Source organism: Chanodichthys erythropterus, chromosome 15, assembly GCF_024489055.1.
Source record: "Chanodichthys erythropterus isolate Z2021 chromosome 15, ASM2448905v1, whole genome shotgun sequence".
Taxonomy (NCBI): Eukaryota; Metazoa; Chordata; class Actinopteri; order Cypriniformes; family Xenocyprididae; genus Chanodichthys; species Chanodichthys erythropterus.
In genome coordinates this window covers 12,641,054-12,659,702 of record NC_090235.1, presented here as the reverse complement: position 1 = coordinate 12,659,702, position 18,649 = coordinate 12,641,054, and the positions used below count along the sequence as shown (strand labels likewise).

The following is an 18,649-nucleotide window of genomic DNA, read 5'->3' as shown; positions in this document are numbered from 1 at the left end:
GAAGAAACAAAGAACACAAACCTAATGGATTTACTGAGAGTTTTCTTCACTTTTATCAGTCTCCTAATTTTACCCATTTCAAGAGTTTGTCATTTGCACCATGGAAGAAGGAGGGACATGAAAGGTCGGCTTGAATTTAATGATTTAATCTCAGTTTTAGATTAAAGAAATCGGTCCAGAAGATGTTTCTAGCATTAGTCTTCTACATCAAAGGTACTAAACTAAACACAAACTCATTGAGACAGACAGTAAGAGCGTGATGTTAATTAAACAAGTCAAAATGACTCCTGTGAATAGGGCACAATAATGAGCCAAATGTACAATGTCTTTGTTGTTTCAGAAAACAAAAAAACTTGATTTTAGAGCTTTTTAGAGGCTGCAGGAAATGAAAAAGTTCAGATCAGTTCTTAAACTCTTAAACTCACTTTTGTTGTATAATATCATTTATAGACTTAATGTAATGCAGTTCTTTTGAACATAAATCAACACAAACACAAATGACCTTTTGAAATCAATGATTTTTGAACTAGTGATTAATTAACACATTTCTAATACAAACATACACAATTACTGTTATTAGTTTAAATAATAATTTAATAATAATAATTGAAATCATCTTTTTGTTGGTTCATTGAGGATGTGTCCAAATGTCCATAATGTTGATCAGGTGTTTGAGCTCCTGAAGCTCTTAGACGTAAAATCCTCACATTAACGGTCACGGGTTTATAATGAAACAAGCACAGATGACTGTGATGTTCAGGTTTCCATGTTCTTTTGGCATTGATGATGGAAGTAAAGCTCTAGATCTGATTCTTCAAAACAACCTGAACATCTTTAACTGGAGTCATCGCTGTTACCATTCTGGGTAACAGTGTTCTGATCAATGTCTTCTCTCTCCATGGCTGGAAAAAAAAAAAAAAAAAACTCACATCCAGTGTCTGTCTGACAAAAAATAAAACCATTAAACCCACAGTAACTCACCAAAGTTAGGCAGAGAGATGATTTTGGAGCCCATTGCACCTAGAAAAGTCATTACAGACACGTTCAGTGAGTGAGATGAAGAATCAGTGTCAGATAAGAGATGAATTCAGATGTTCTGACCTCGAGCTGCTGCTGGAGTCGCTTCAGTGTCACAAAGACTTTGAGTGTCATGAACCTCCTCAGCTGAAAGAGACGAGAGAAACCATTCATGAAACACACCTGAACAACATCTGAAGAAGATCTGAACAACATCTGAAGAACATCTGAAGAAGAACTGAAGAAGCTTCTGTTTACCATGCAGTGACTACAGTGTACAAACACTGTGTGTGTGTGTGTGTGTGTGTGTGTGTGTGTGTGTGTGTGTGTGTGTGTGTGTGTGTGTGTGTGTGTGTTCAGGACCTACTGTGAACCTCCTCCTCTGTTCTGGGATCTGTTGGGTTTTCATCATCTAAATCAGTATTTAAAGCTGGAGAGTTCAGAATGAAATGATGAAATGAATCAAATGATGGTTATTAAACATGTTCACAGTGAAGCTGTACAGTGACAGTAAACCAAACATTTTTAAATCAGAGGGTTTTAATTTATGGACTTAGCAATTCAGACTCACTTATTGTCTCCAACAGTTCTGGTTTCTTCTGTGTTTCATGAAGCGCTGCAGAATCACATGAAATAATAAACAACATATTATATCATATCTTGCCACTTCAGTTTATGGTCAGAGTGATCTCTGAAGATTAACTTTTGTACATAAAGTAATTTTGGTCTGTGTTGAGTGAAATTGTGAACGTACATTTTGATTTAGAGCTTTTGTTATGCTAAATACAACAATTCAAGAAAGTAAAAATAAAAGTGTACGTAAATTTATTTTCAAATAAGCTAAAAAAAATGAACATGTTGTTCATGGAAATAATAACAAATGAATAAATTCATTAATACGTTTGAGAATTTTAACAATTCAGACTCACGTTCCAGCCACAGGCCTCGAAACTCTTGATCTGAAACAAAGATTAACAGACAGAACAAGAGCAAAACTCCTTTGAAATGTACGAGACATAATGAAACTAAACACCAAAAATAAAGACGAGTTTAAGGACATTTTTGTTATTTTTGTACTTAAAGTCATTTTGGTTTGTATGGACTGAAATAATGTTGTGAATATTGATTTAGTTTGCTTCTTATTGATACGCTGCTTTGTTGTGTTAAATAAACTGAACAATTAAAGAAAGTAAAAATATATTAGTGCAGGAAACTCACATCTTTCAATGTCACAATCTAAAAGAAAGAAAACATCATGTCAGCACTCTGGATCAAAGTACAGAATGAATTATCAATGTGAGGTACATGTAAAATACATTACAGAATCTTATATAGGACTATAAATGATAATGTCAATGGCACAAATTCATGCACCTAATTTGTCAAAAAAAGTTATTTTATTCTGATTTGTACTTTTGAAGAGTTAGATTTACTCGCATCTATTGTTAGTTCCAGCAAATCACCTGAAATAATACATTTTAGCAGTCAGTCTCTTCATCTGACCTCAGTTTATCATTATGAGATGTAAAGATTTATTCTTGACTCATAAACCGCTCATGCAAAATATGAAACATTAGAATATGATTCTGATAGTTCTGATTCTTTTTGAAGACTAAAACAATTTTTTGATCTGACAAAAATCAAAACAGCACTGATATACCTGAATTTATAAAATAGTTTCCTAAAATATTCAAATTTTTATATACTGTACATGGACTCACCTGAAGGTGGACAATCTATTTCCAAGGCTAAAAGATACAGAGATGAATGTTAATGACACAGTCCTGATCTCTGATTCACAACTTGACTGATTACATGAGAGTGTTGCAGAATATTGTGTTTTGAGCTTCTGATATTTCCAGTTATACAAAAAAAGTTGCTGTTTGGATTTTAATGGGCAAATACTAGAGAGTCTATGGATGGGTTGTTATTACAGTGATTATTATGTTTCTAGCATGTTTTATGTAGCAAAAATTGATGCACATCTTGATGAAAATAAATGTTGTGATGTTATTTCCATCAGGAGGTGCATCAATTTTTTGTCGAGATCTTGTATTGACGATGCAAGAGTCAAGCACTCTATAAAGTCTCCTCCAGCACATCCCAAAAACTTACACTGAGATTAAGTTTAGGACTCAGAGATGCAAATTCATGTTTAAAAATGATTCTTCAAGCTCTCTGAACTATTTTTTACCCTGATGAATCTTGACATTGTCATCCTGGAATGTGGCCTTGGTACGTCTTCCTACATGGAAAAGCTACACACTCCATCTTTAAGGGTTAAAAGAACTGTTGTCAAACATAAAACATGCTATAAACATAATAATCACTGCAATAATAATGATCCATCCATAGACTCTCTAGTATTTGACTATTAAAATCCAAACAGTGACTTTTTTTTTGGGGCCGGGCAGTGTATTATGAAATTATAAATATTAACACGTATATAAAGGACTCACAGGAATAATACTCACTTCTACGTTTAACACATTTTCTCAGCAGATAAAAAACAAGAAGAATGATGGCAAGAACAACTAAAACAACTATAAATCCAATGAGCAGCGGCAGCAGGACATTCGCTTCATCTGTCACAGAAAAACATCATTCATCAACATTAGTTCAGTTATAATGGAGCAACATCAGACATAACACTGATAATGAATGAGAGATTTTATGAATGATAAACTCTGACCTGTCTTTTTTGAATGATGTTTCCCCCTGATGAAGTGTTCAGTCAGATGCATTTCTGAAATGAGGGAGAGAGACGAAACAAGAAGAGAAAAATTCACCATGCAGCAGTGTAACAACGAAAGTTTAAACCTAAACCTGAGCAATTCAAAGGTAAAAGCAAACACACTGGACATCAAGATTAATGACATTAAATTTGACCAAACTTCTCAGTGTTTGCTCAGTTTGGATCATTTTTTTCCATAGGAATACTATCTAATACAGACACAAGTGAATGCAATGAATGTACATTAAGAATATGGAGATAAATCAAGTAAAAAAAGATTTCTTACCACTTTGAGAGGGGAAAATAGCTGAAATCAGAAGAATAAAAACGTTGAGGCCATATCATGTGACACACAGACTTACTAATGATGAAGAAACTGCTGTACAGTATGAAGTAAACTGATAAATACCGTTTTGGCACTCTTTAACGTGGCATGACAGATCACCGTAGCTCCTCAATTCAAGTGGCATGTGAACCGATCATCTCTTCCTCTTTTCCAGGGATGGATTATGACTTGCAAAGGTCCTGGGGCCAATTATTCAAAGTGGCTCGGATCACAGATCTCGGATCTATGCACATGCTATAAGTTTAACATGCACTTGGGAATGCTTTATTTTGACATTTGCATAAGTTCCAACATTTTTGTGGACAGATGATTACAGCATTTGACTAGGTTTGTGTGAGGCACGTTTGCTTTCCACCAAAATAAATGCTCAATGGTTTATCTTGTGCAAGAGAAGAAATTAAGGAAATGTTTTCCTAATTTCCCAACTGTAATGTCATAAATATTACTAAATATTCATTCTCAAATATACACTATTAATTGGCATTTATTTGAAGGTGGATCTTTTACAGTCATTCAAAGAACTGTAGAGTGAAGGGTGTTTTTACAGCTAAAATGTTAAATAATGTGTACTAAAACATGCTCTGTTGCTCTGTCTATGTCAGGTTTGGAAGGACGAGGACTCAAATGCAGGGAAGAGGGCTTTTATTAATAATAAAAATAAAACAAAAACACAACAAAAACTACCCCTTGGGGGAAAACAGACTTAAAAAACAAGACATGACATGACTTGGCTTGACTTGACTTGACGAAAACACCAGGGAAAATATGACATTATAAATGACAAATTATGACAACGAACCAGCACAGGACTGCAAACACAAGGAGAATAAATAGGAGAGCAAACAAGGCAGGTAATGAGGGAGGACAGGTGGGGCAAATCAACCAATAATGAGGTAACAAGGTGGGCGGGGTCAAGACAATAGACGTGAGAGCACATGGCACAAAGAAACACATGACAAGCCATGTGCTCACACCAAAACAAAACAAAGACACAAGCACATGGCCAATGAAGACAAATCACAAGCCATGTGCTTTCACAAGACGAGACATGAACACGTGACTATGAAAACTCATAAGCCACGTGTTCACACAAAACAAAACATGAGAGCACGCAGCCCGTGAAACACAGACTGCGTGCTACACAATACAAGACAAAAACAACATGAAAGCACGCGGCAGGTGGAAATAACCACGTGCTACACAACATGACAATACAAGAGACAAAACAGGAGACAAGAACGCACGGCAAGTGAAAGAACACTCGACCGTGCGCTCACAACAAAGACAGGACTGGGAGCGCGAGTGTCCAAATCCCGACACGAAACCGAAACCAAACTAGACACGAGTCCGGCACTCGTGTCTAGTTTGGTTTCGAACGCCACGCTCCCAACATGAAACAAGGCACGCAGACAAGAGAGCGCACAGCCCCGAGAACCCTCGAGACCGTACGCTCACACAAAAACCCGACAAGAACGGGAGTGTCAGAGCTCTGTCACAAAACCAAGAAATAAACAAGACTGAAGTGACAGAACCCTGACAGTCTAGGCTAATTTTGTTGGATCATTTAGAATTTAGGCAAAAAACCAACATCATTTAGGTAAAAAGTTAAAATTTGGTCTTACTCAAATAATTTCAAGGAGCACTCATATATAGTCTAAGAGCCTTGTTGTCCCTAACTTAATTGAAATTCTGTTTAGTTACCAAATGTTTTGACGATATCAATACACTTATTGTGATTCAAGGTTTTTGTGTTTTTGTTTTTTTCGATTCTGATTAAAAATCAATTAATTTGGATTAAAAAATCTCTCTCAATCAGCTCATACATTAATGTCAAAGTTATGTTCTGAGTTTGTTTTTTATTGACATCTTTCAGTGGTTTAAACTGAGCGATTACATGAGACATTTCAGTAAGTTGTACTGTATCTTTCAACAAACCCTCACTAATGTTCATTCATGTTTATTTCGTGCTTTAACTGACTAGTAAAGAGGAAGAGATGATCAGTTCAGCTGCTGCTTGAAATGAGACGCTACAGTGATCTGTCACGCCACATTAAAGAGCTCCAACCGGCATTTATTGTTTGAATTTCGTAAAAAAATTGAGAGAATTTTTGAAGAGATTTGAATGACGTGAAAGCATCAGTTGCATGAGTCTCACACTCAGAGCCATATCTGACCCGAGAGCTGGCAGTCCTGTCAATATGTTTGAAACTTGTGTTCTGAATCAAAGCGGTATCGTGCCTGGGCCTGGGTTACTTATATTGACATGAGAAACTCAATCTGCATGACGCAGAGAAACAAACAACAAAGACAAATTGACCATCTGAATCAAAATCACATACTACCCTCTTCATGCAGGATATATTGATTTAATCACTGGTCATTCTATCTGAGATCTACATTTAGAGTTCTATTAGCTACTCAAAGACACAATGAAATCTTCAGTTATATTTATTAATATGAATCCTGTAAACACTGACACACATGTGAAATAAACCCATATACAGCTCACATTAGAGACTGTAAATACAGTATACATGATTTTGGTTACTTTTATGAGGACACCACACAATAGATGATTTCAGAGCAACATACACAGAATAAAAGCCAAAGACCTTTAATTTCCAGAATTCTTTAAAAGTTCTTGTCTCTCAGTTTCATGCTTCCCTCTGCTGGTTACATTAAGAAATCAATACAGTACATTGAAAAAAACTTTTGAATAACATGATACAAAGAAACAAACCTCTTATATAATACTGTCTATGGTTCATCTCTGCTTTGATTTAGAGAAAACATGAAATCCCTTCAAACTGCTTATGAAAGACTACATGACAGGCAGAAAGATAATTCTACTGCTTACCGTAAAAAATGGTTTATACAAGACTTAGAAAAACACATTTTTGTATATTTACAATTTCTAACAGCACAAAAAGTAACGGGAAAAAAACTGCATTGAATACATGATCTTACAGGCAACATGTAATACAAAAAAGAGTGCAATGAGCCGATAAAGGATTTTATAGCCGAGCAAAACTAGAAAAGTCACCATTCCATATTTCATTATAAAAAGCAACATTGTCAAAAAGTCTGTTTATTTTTCTGATAACTTTTCCTGGCATAAAGAACACTATTTGTAAAACTCCCTGGTGTGTTCAGGGTTTCCATGACTCAGCATGATGTCATCAGTTAATAACAGTCTACAGTATGAGGATTAAAAATGCATGGACCAGAAGTTGCACTAGTCTTTACTTCTGTATCGTGACATATATCTGAGTAAAACGCATCTGGAACAAGAACAAATGTAGGGCGGGGCTTGATTTTGTCTGTGGGGAATTGATTGGATGATTGTGGTTTGCTATTGGTGGATCTCATGTGAGTGACAGGTTGCCCCGTCCTCATCATCAGAGAAGAGATGCTGCAAGAGATTCTGATTCAAGATTATGAGGAACATGAATTTAAAACAGTCTCAAAAAAGCTGCTCAGAAAAACGGAGAGCAGGAGGAACTGCTTGATCTTCTAACTGGAGTCACTGGAGTCCTTTCTGTCAAACTGAAAAACACACTAACAAAAGTTATTAAAAACCGCAGAAGTTCTATTTTTAATACACCAATATCAAATAGAAAACTACATTTAAAATGTAAATTACTGACATAAATTAATTGAAACATTACCAAGATTTGGCAGTGAAATGTCCTTAGATCTCCAGCGTCCTGAAAAACAGAATAACAGCATTACATATATATATATATATATATATATATATATATATATATATAAATATATATATATATATATAAATAAAAGAAGATACTGATCTTACTTGGCAGTGGTAACAGCAAGACATTGTAGGTAAATGTTTTCTGATCAGTGTCTTCTCTCTCCATGGCTAAAAAAAAAAAAAAAAAAAAAAAAAAATCAGTCCTGTCCTTTTATTCTGGATTAATAAGGCTTTTATACTGATTTAATAAGGCTCTGAAAATTCTTCAAAAAGAACACAAAAAATGGCCTTCTCAGCTGCCATAGTTGCATCTCTTGCGTCATCAGAACAGGGTGTTCAACCAGAGATTGTATATAACGGGGAGATAAGAGGGTCTGTATCTCTCTCCATTGGAGAAAGCGTAACGGCTAACTTAATCACGTGTGGCACCTCTCAGCCTATCGTGTAATGACAGTGTCTGCCTTCTCTTAAAAAATACATTTTTATCAAGATAAAATCTACATATAGTTCCCAATGAAAGTATTGTTTAGTGTAAAACAGTGGCTTTGATTCAACGCATCACCGTTTCTGTTTAAAAAACGTTTTGTCGGGGCTGAACGCAGCCCAGGTGTCGGGAATCCATGATGATGAGTTGACTGGGTGCAGGTGTGGGTCAGAGGGGATTATGGGAAATGGAGTCCGGGCGCAGTGAAACAGACTGTGACTGTGACAGTAACTCACCAAAGTTAGGCAGAGAGATGATTTTGGAGCCCATCGCACCTAGAAAAGTCATTACAGACACGTTCAGTGAGTGAGATGAAGAATCAGCGTCAGATAAGAGATGAATTCAGATGTTCTGACCTCGAGCTGCTGCTGGAGTCGCTTCAGTGTCACAAAGACTTTGAGTGTCATGAACCTCCTCAGCTGAAAGAGACGGAGAGAAACCATTCATGAAACACACCTGAACAACATCTGAAGAAGATCTGAAGAAGAACTGAAGAACATCTGAAGAAGCTTCTGTTTATACCAGTGACTGCAATGAACAAACACTGTGTGTGTGTGTGTGTGTGTTCAGGACCTACTGTGTTCCTCCATTCTGGGATCTGTGGTGTTTTCATCACCTGATTCATCATTTAAAGCATCAGTCAAACCTGCACATCTTTCTGCTCCTGATGGAGTTCAGATTGAATCAATTGATGGTTGTAAATCATGTTCATGCATTTAGTCATGGACACAGTACATGTACATTACAGTGACTGTAACTTTTTATTTTCATTTGTGCTTTAGCAATTCAGACTCACTTATTTTCTCCAACAGTTCTGGTTTCATCTGTGTTTTATGAAACGCTGCAGAATCATGAAATAATAACACAGATGATGTTACATTGTTAATGAAATGATCACAGTGTGTTTTGAGTTCTTCACTGTCAGGAGCAGGAATCTCTTCAGGACACATCTGGACATGTGTTGTGCTTTAATGAGTAACTTCTATTAGAGTCAGAGTCACCTGATAGTTGCAGTGATGGTGTCTTCAGTGTGTCCTGCTCTTCTGAAATGTTAAACATTAACAGTCATTCTCTCTTCTGTCCATATTTATGACTTTAAGGGACTTAAAATGATACTCACTTATATGTTTGCCATATTTTCTAAGTTTATAAAATATGAGGGCAATGATGAAGTAGATGATGGTGAAAACGGATCCAATTACTACATCCCACACCCACAGTGAGCTTCTTTTGTGATCCAAGTCAATGCCTTCATAGTCAGAGGCCTCATCTGCACCTGTCAGAGAACAAAAATCCATTATTTGTCAAGTTTTAGTGTTAAATCACATGTAACACTGATAATGGTCATTAGGATGGCTGCACTGATATCTACCTCAGTCTGGAGCTCTTCAGTACTTTACTATTTTTTTTGTGTGTGTGTGTTTGTCATGTTCTAGGTAATTTTATTCTGATTCCTTTTACACATTTGTTAACAATGCTAGACATTTAGCTTTACAACCATTTGCTGATTTTTGAACATTCAGACAATTCACTAGTTGTTCTAGTCAGAGGATCTGTGATTCTGTACAAGCATTTGAACTACAAGTACAATTTGAAGAAACAAAGCTTGTGATTGTTGGATGGCAGCTGCTCTACAAAAGTTCAGTGAAGTTTTGTTCACGCCTCAAATAAAAACAGCACAGATTAATGATTGATCTCGAGAATCCATATCAGTATTGATTAAAATTGAGAAATCAAAATTGTCAGTCCACACACCTGACATGTTGAACCGTTAAACAAAATAGACACTGACCTGGTCAAAATGCACTATTGGAGCTGATTAAAAGTCACTGTTTGGTCAATGATTAAAAAAAAAAATGTTTTGGCCGAAAACTTTCGGTTGACAAAATTTCGATGCATCACTAGTTTTTATTTAATTCTACTTATTTAATTCTTTCCCTCTCTGCATATGTACACATGTATGAAGTGCTCGAAGTGGGCTGGTGTGCAGTACCTATATTCTATATTTTAATCTACAGCGTACCTTCAGGAAACCTTATCAATTGCTGAATAAAGCACATTCCGATTCTGAGGAGATCTTATGAAACCATAGATTAAATTTCAAACAAACAGCCAGTTCTGCATGAAACAAACATCTCAGTATCTTTACTTTCAAGTTCTTCTGTGTCTTCTGTCAGAATCCTTCGCTCCACCACACACTGATACTGAGATGTTTCAGACGGCAGGATCTCCAGGCTCTTCATCAGCTGAAAGGATCCGTCTGCGTTCGGTCTGATTCCATCTGAGTTCAGCTGCTCATCAGGTAACGGCATCTGATTGTGTCTGATCTCCATCTGCACATGTTTAGGGTAGAAGCCTGTGGCCAAACACACCAGCAGCTGCTTGACTGATGATCCAGACGCTTTTACAAATAAGTAAGCTTTGGAAGGAGCTGAAAAACAGAGAGATAAACCCAACTGATTCATCCAAGTGATAACGGTAATGATAGATGCTTCAGTAGTCTCAGGCATACTGGTCTACTTTGCAGCTCATTCCAGTCATATAGAGATGTAGCTTGACCTGCATGTAAATCAATGTGGCAGTCAGGACGAGGCCGGTGGCGTGATTGATAAGCTCCGGGAGCATAAAAGGAGGAGCAACGGCAGTGACGGACGAGAGAGGACCAGGCCTGGGCTATTTATGTCATGTTTTGTTGATGTGTGTGTGGCAGTCGTCCATGAGGGGCTGCCGCTTTTACTTTCATTTTGTGTTTGTTTATTTTATATGAATAACGCCTCCTCCTTCCCTGATCAACAAACCTTGCTACAATCAACAAACTTTTTTTACTTATCCTTTTGGGGTGGGTAAATCTGAAATAAGCAATTCCTCAATTTTTTTAGTAATCATCTTTCACATGTAAGAGAAAAGCATAGTTACAACAGCAGGAAGTGAAAAATTGATCTGAATTTAATATTATGAAAAGTAAAAGTTCTTAATCAAAATTTGAGCAGGTGCTGCTTACCAGTTCAGTGTGGCCGAGGATGACACCACCCATCATCTGATGTTGACATTTTTACAGATTCTTATGTGAACTATAAGAGTGTGATAAACTCACATTTCATGATGAACTTTCTCTCTCGCTGACGCTCAATGAATCTGGTTAATGTTTTCACACATTTCCTCTCCAGTCTGGAAACTGATTTTCTGTTCCAGATGATGTCATGGTCAAGGACTAAAGGCTTCCAGTGCATTGAGAGGTCAAAGGTCAAGGTCTGGCCATCATAGGCGTATTCATCAGTGCCTTGAAGAAACATGACTGAACCATTAGAGTGACGTTCAACTGCACAGCCGTGAATCCACTGAAGAACATGAAGATCTGGAACATAGAAGATTAAGAACAGAATACAGAATTCACTAAATCTGACTGTGATATTATTCAAAATGTGGAGGAGAGTGGGGTAAGATGTGTCAGCAGGTGAACTGTATTTGTCATTTTTATCATATACATTTGCTTGTTTTTGAGCAATTACACAAGAGAAAAGTTATGAGCAAATTTATGCCAAATCTACATGGCAAGTAAAATAAATTTCTCAAAACAAACATATATTAGTTAAAATCTGTCATAACCTTTCTCATTATGGCATTATCTAGATCAGTCTTAAAGGTGGAAGCAGTTATTAGGCATATTTGCATTCATTTATAACTAAAGAAAAATGTTTCACTACATTGAAATACTTTGAATATCGAACTTGTTTAATTGATTTAAGAAAATAGGAATAATATGCAACCTAAATTAGATTTTGAATGGGATTATTCATTAGGAAATTATTTTTTTGGAAATTAAATTTTTTTATGCATTCCTCAATGACTCAAATTACTTGACATGGCACATCTTACCCCCAACTGACCCCACTGTCCCTCAACACAATCACCTGTGTCCCGTGTGCTGCTCTTCCTCTTGTGCTCCATCAGTGTTTTAAGGTTGATCTGAAGCCACTGTTGTTTATAATGCAGATCATCACTTTCCTTAAAGAGTCTCTCAGATTCCTCACACAACTGAGTCATGAAATCTGCTTTATTCACACTGTGACACAAACTCATCTGAATGTCATTGAGTTCAACTGAGGTGTAGAATTCAGACATTTCTCCAGATTTTGATATGACGCTGTACATGTAGGATAGAGAATACATTTCTGAAATGAGGAAGGAGGAAGAAACTTGTTCAAACAAAAAAAAAAAGAAACAAAGTTTAAACATAACCTGCCCAAAGAATACATCTTAAGTTAAATAAATGGTTTAAACATGTATTCTGTACAACATTCTCTTAACACAACTCTTATGTCCAAACACTGAATGTGAATGCGTTATATAATCTTCTAGAGGTGAATGAAACGTTTCACATAGTAAAAATATGGAGGCAAGCCAATGGTGTTTTCTTACCACTCCGAGATGGCAAAATAGCGGAAATCAGGAGGAGAACTTTGACTGAGAACATTGCAGATTTTTGTGCTTTAGTTTGAACCATAGACTGAAAAAAAAAAAAACGTTTAAAAATAAAACATCCGCATACCAATGCGCGTAATTTTACGTGTCTGCATTTAAAGCGCTAGAAATGATTAAGCGATTTTGTTTAATAAGTTAAAAAATATAAAATTATTATTATTATTATTATTATGTTATTTTAATGCAAATTACACATTATACAGTTACGTATGGATACATCACTAATAGGCCTTCAACAGTAAAGAAAGAGAATAACTAAAAAGGTGATAGGGGCATGTAATGGTATAAAAATCAAAATAATCGAGTCTTTACACATGTGCGCCACTGACACTGTCCGTACAGCAGTGGGCAGCATTGTGTTATTTACCATCATCCAGGGGCGTTTCTAGGTCTTAAAAACATCAGTGGCTGTATGCAATATTTTTTATTGGCAAACATAAATGTACAATTAATTAATTCTCTTTATTCAGTTTTGCCTCATCATTTCACAGTCTTGGAGGTAACAAAAACAAAAAAATGCCACACACAAGTATTCACTCCCAGGGCCGTACACAGGGTTTCATAATTACCGAGATCACAAAATAGTGTTTGATAGTGGGGTTCGGGGGCAATGACCCTCTGAGAACATTTTGATTTCACAGCTGTGCATATGTGCATTTTAAGACGTTTGAAGGACAGAAAAAAACAATGTCAGTAAAGCATACATTATTTGTCAAGCACAGCCCGATAACAGACGCTTAAACATGAGTATCAGTGGATGGATTTGGGAAAAGGATGATTCCCTGCTCCTGCTGCCTGCCTTCATCTTCGCTGATCCCGCCCAGCCTCCCTCTCCACCTCCTCTTCCAGGATCACCTGATTCCTCTGCCTAGTCTCTGCTGCCTCCCATCAGCCCCTCTGCTCCTCCTCAGCCTCCCCTTAGGCAATGTGGATGCACCTCGGGCCTTCCATGAGCCAGCTCCTCCTGGGCAAGTGGATCCCCTGGATCTGCCTCTAGCTGCCAATTCCATCACTCCACCTTGGCCCATAACCCTGACACCTCCGCCTTCGCTCTTCACCCCCTGCCTCCCATGGCTCCACCAGGGACCACCGCCCTTACGCTCCACTGGGCTCCTTCGGTCCACCGTCTGCTGCGCTCCCACTCTCCACCCCTACGGCTCCCCCTCAGATGCTCAGGTTCTGCCTCAGCCCTCTGTTACCCTGGTTCCACCTTGGGGGGTCGTCACTGCAGCTCCATTATGGCCTCCGAAGCCTTCAGAGTCTCTTGGTTCCATCTGCTCTCCATCTGAGCTTAGGGCTCCACCACCATTGGCTCTGTCACCATGGCCTCATAAAGGAGATCCCAGCCACAGCTCCTCCCTCCTACACCGCTACTGTGGGATTCCATCCTGGCTGGGCTCCGGGCTTCTCCTTGGCTCCTCCGACCATTTGCACTACCGTGGTTTCTCACTTCCCCTGGTTTCCTGTCCTCTACCTACTGCACATCCTCCACCTGAGCATCCTCCTTTCTACTGGACTATTAGCGTGAGGATGCACCTTTCTGGGAGGGGTTTACTGTCACAGCTACACCATATTGCCAAAAGTTTTGGGACATCTGCCTTTACATGCACATGAACTTTAATGACATCCTATTCTTAATCTGTAGGGTTTAATATGGAGTTGGCCCGGCCTTTGCAGCTCTAACAGCTTCAACTCTTCTGGGAAGGCTTTCCACAAGGTTTAGGAGTGTGTTTATGGGAATTTTTAGCCATTCTTCTAGAAGCGCATTTGTGTGGTCAGGCAGTGATGTTGGTGAGAAGGCCTGGCTCACAGTCTCCGCTCTAATTCATCCCATAGGTGTTCTGTTGGGTTGAGGTCAGGACTCTGTGCAGGCCAGTCAAGTTCCTCCACACCAAAGTCGCTCATGCTTTGTGCACTGGAGCGCAGTCATGTTGGAACAGGAAGGGGTCATCCCTAAACTGTTCCCACAAAGTTGGGAGCATGAAATTGTCCAAATTGTCTTGGTATGCTGAAGCATTAAGCCAAGCCCAATGATCACTGAATGGCTCTCCTGAGGTAAATGATTGTGTACATGGTTTACAAGCTGTTTTATTGACATCTTTCAGCAGTTTAAACACTAATTGACCCTTCGCTGGGAGTTTGATTGACAAGCAATCTAACCAATCAGAACGCTGCATCCGCCATTTTGTCCGACAAAGCAGCCAGTAGTTAGAAGATTTACCTCAGTGGAGTTAAACTTGAAAAATTATATATTATATATTGACGTATCTACACGTTTGAAACAACATACATTCTCATCTGCTTTCATGTTTATTTGATGCTATAAATGGACTAGTAGTAAGAGATGATCGGTTTACGAGCCTCTTGAGCTGAGGCGCTACAGCAATCTGTCACGAGTCATGGTCACGACACATTAAAGAGCCACAAAACGGTTTTTATTGTTTGAATTTCTTAAAAACTACACAGTTTTAAAGCTGGGACGTCGTTTAATATCAAAAGTAACCTGCTCTGTCTTGTCTGTCGACATGTTGTCAGCTTCCTCTTTGTTCTGCAATGTATTTTTCACTGTGTGTGGCGTCACAGCGCCACGGCTTGTTGGACAAAGCAACAGTAACTAAGGGGGACAGGTCTTTGCGAAGGGTCAACTGAGTGATTATCATACATTTCAGTAAGTTGTACTGTATCTTTCAACATACCCTCTCTGATGTTCATTCATGTTAATTCTGTGCTATAAATAGTACTAAAGAGAGATGATCAGTTCAACTGCTGCTTGAGCTGAGGTGCTACAGCGATCTATCATGCCACATACAAGAACTAAATAATGAGAACAAATCACTTTATTTTGATGGGACCAACACAATGCTGAAAATAAAGATGGATCATCAGTTTTTGGTGTGAAATTTGTCTGTCTGTGAACATCTTATAAACAAAGATTTAGGTCTATGTCAGTACTTATTCTCTTGTGAAAACAGCATAATCCAGCCTAATAGACCAGAAAGACCAGTTTTTGAATATGTTAACATATTACATTTTCAATTTATACCATCATTTCAAATAAGTCATAGGCCTTTACATTACTTTTGTATTTACTTTTTCTTACATTTATAGTTGAAATCTCCCAGGAGCCTCTGCTTTCCCTCGCTGTCAGTGTCCAATCACAGTCTGTCTCCAGAGAGGATGAAAATTTCTACTCCATGTTGTCTGTGATCAAGAGCACATAAAGCTCATGTGGAGAGTGTTTTAGCTGACAGTCTGTTAAAGTGGATCATCTTTTGTTTGTGTGTAAATCATCAGTTTCTCGCTGGTCAAAAACATGAAAATCACACAGTAAAACTGAAGCCAGTGAGTCTCAGTGGCTCTCAAACACTCAAACATTCAGAATAACAAACTCACACAATCATTTACTGCTGCTGTCTGTTTTTGAGATGAGAAACTCAATCTGCTTGATGGAGAAAATGAAACAACAAAGACAAACTGGACATCTGAATCCTCATGCAGGATATATTGACTTAATCACTGGTTATTCTATCTGAGAACTACATTTAGAGTTCTATTATAGCTACTCAAAGACACAATGAAATCTTCAGTTATATTTATTAATATGATTCCTGTAAACACTGACACACATGTGAAATAAACCCATATACAGCTCACATTAGAGACTGTAAATACAGTATACATGATTTTGGTTACTTTTAGTAGGACACTACGCAATATAGATGATTTCAGAGCTACATACACAGAATAAAAGCCATAAACCTTTAATTTCCAGGGTTCTTTAAACGTTCTTGCCTCTCAGGTTCATGCTGCCCTCTGCTGGTTACATTAAGAAATCATTACTGTGCATTGATAAAAAACTACTGAATAAAATGAAACGAAGAAACAAACCTCTTACGTAATACTGTCTATGGTTCACCTCTGCTCCGATTAAGAGAAAACATGAAATCTACAGTAAAATCCTTCAAACTGCTTATGAAAGGCTACATGACAGGCAGAAAGATAATTCTACTGCTTACCGTAACAAATGGTTTATGCATGACTAAGAAAAACACAATATATTTACAATAGCTTACAGCACAAAAAGTAACGGGAAAAAGCCCTGATCGTACAGGCAACGTGTAATACGAAAAAGAGTGCAATGTGCCGAAAAAGTGTTTTAGAGCTGAGCAAAGTTTTTTTTTTTTATCTTTTTAACAATGTTCCATATTTCACTGTAAAATGCAACACTGTTAAAAAAAAAAAAAAAACTTTTCCTGGCATAAAAAAACACTTTTTAAAAACTCCCTGTTATGAACAGGGTTTCCATGGCTCAGTATGATGTCAGTAAACTAAGTGAAGTATAATAACATTAAAGTAACAGTCACAGTATGAGGATTAAATTTAGCTTCAAGTTTCCTCACAGTTTGCATGAAACAGAAGTTGCGCTAATCTTTTCTCCTCTATTGTTACATATATCTGAGTGAAACGCATCTGGAACAAGAACAAATGTAGGGCGGGGCTTGAATTTATCTGTGGGGAATTGATTGGATGATTGTGGTTTGCTATTGGTCGATCTCATGTGAGTGACAGGTTGCCCCGCCCTCATCATCAGAGAAGAGATGCTGCAAGAGATTCTGATTCAAGATTATGAGGAACATGAATTTAAAACAGTCTCAGAAATCTGCTCAGAAAAAGTTACAGATGAAACGGAGAGCAGGTTGGTGCAGGTGTGTGTTAGTGCAGGTGTGTGTTAGTGCAGGTGTGTGTGGTGCAGGTGTGTGTTAGTGCAGGTGTGTGTTAGTGCAGGTGTGTGTGGTGCAGGTGTGTGTTAGTGCAGGTGTGTGTGGTGCAGGTGTGTGTTGGTGCAGGTGTGTGTTAGTGCAGGTGTGTGTGGTGCAGGTGTGTGTTAGTGCAGGTGTGTGTGGTGCAGGTGTGTGTTGGTGCAGGTGTGTGTTAGTGCAGGTGTGTGTTAGTGCAGGTGTGTGTTGGTGCAGGTGTGTGTTAGTGCAGGTGTGTGTGGTGCAGGTGTGTGTTAGTGCAGGTGTGTGTTAGTGCAGGTGTGTGTTGGTGCAGGTGTGTGTTAGTGCAGGTGTGTGTTGGTGCAGGTGTGTGTTGGTGCAGGTGTGTGTTAGTGCAGGTGTGTGTGGTGCAGGTGTGTGTTAGTGCAGGTGTGTGTGGTGCAGGTGTGTGTTAGTGCAGGTGTGTGTTGGTGCAGGTGTGTGTTAGTGCAGGTGTGTGTGGTGCAGGTGTGTGTTGGTGCAGGTGTGTGTGGTGCAGGTGTGTGTTGTGCAGGTGTGTGTTAGTGCAGGTGTGTGTTAGTGCAGGTGTGTGTGGTGCAGGTGTCTGTTGGTGCAGGTGTGTGTTGGTGCAGGTGTGTGTTGGTGCAGGTGTGTGTGGTGCAGGTGTGTGTGGTGCAGGTGTCTGTTGGAGCAGGTGTGTGTTAGTGCAGGTGTGTGTTGGTGCAGGTGTGTGTGGTGCAGGTGTGTGTTGGTGCAGGTGTGTGTTGGTGCAGGTGTGTGTGGTGCAGGTGTGTGTTGGTGCAGGTGTGTGTTGGAGCAGGTGTGTGTGGAGCAGGTGTGTGTGGTGCAGGTGTCTGTTGGAGCAGGTGTGTGTTGGTGCAGGTGTCTGTTGGAGCAGGTGTGTGTGGAGCAGGTGTGTGTGGTGCAGGTGTCTGTTGGAGCAGGTGTGTGTTGGTGCAGGTGTGTGTTGGTGCAGGTGTGTGTTGGTGCAGGTGTGTGTGGTGCAGGTGTCTGTTGGTGCAGGTGTGTGTGGTGCAGGTGTGTGTTAGTGCAGGTGTGTGTGGTGCAGGTGTGTGTTAGTGCAGGTGTGTGTGGTGCAGGTGTGTGTTGGTGCAGGTGTGTGTTAGTGCAGGTGTGTGTGGTGCAGGTGTGT

General features: G+C 38.8%; 1 protein-coding gene across 6 annotated transcripts; it reads right to left on the bottom strand.

Annotated features, from left to right (window-relative positions):
* Window positions 1-6,539: 6,539 nt before the first annotated feature.
* On the bottom strand, window positions 6,540-17,337 carry LOC137037833 (hereditary hemochromatosis protein homolog). 6 transcript variants are annotated; one of them, XM_067412158.1, is made up of 15 exons: window positions 16,172-17,337; window positions 15,879-16,079; window positions 12,716-12,803; window positions 12,208-12,468; window positions 11,391-11,651; window positions 10,446-10,727; window positions 9,417-9,572; window positions 9,298-9,339; window positions 9,093-9,137; window positions 8,874-8,960; window positions 8,653-8,715; window positions 8,533-8,571; window positions 7,915-7,980; window positions 7,766-7,804; window positions 6,540-7,655 (listed from the first exon to the last, which is right to left on the bottom strand). In XM_067412158.1, the coding sequence occupies exons 3-15, from the start codon at window positions 12,798-12,800 to the stop codon at window positions 7,639-7,641; spliced, it is 1,443 nt and encodes a 480-aa protein (XP_067268259.1). In that variant the 5' UTR covers window positions 12,801-12,803; window positions 15,879-16,079; window positions 16,172-17,337; the 3' UTR covers window positions 6,540-7,638. The 6 variants fall into 6 exon arrangements, with proteins under 6 accessions (XP_067268259.1, XP_067268260.1, XP_067268258.1 ...); XM_067412159.1 differs by having other exon boundaries at window positions 16,538-17,337; XM_067412157.1 differs by having other exon boundaries at window positions 15,879-17,337.
* Window positions 17,338-18,649: the final 1,312 nt, after the last annotated feature.

Bases quoted from the DNA above. Each gene is read 5' to 3' on its own strand.
- LOC137037833 (XM_067412157.1), bottom strand. From the start codon at position 12,800: ATGGTTCAAACTAAAGCACAAAAATCTGCAATGTTCTCAGTCAAAGTT. The intron at 8,961-9,092 runs GTGAGTCTGAAT...GAACTCCATCAG, and splicing joins AGAACTGTTGGAGAAAATAA to GAGCAGAAAGATGTGCAGGT. The intron at 7,805-7,914 runs GTAAGATCAGTA...TCTGTTTTTCAG, and splicing joins CTTGCTGTTACCACTGCCAA to GACGCTGGAGATCTAAGGAC.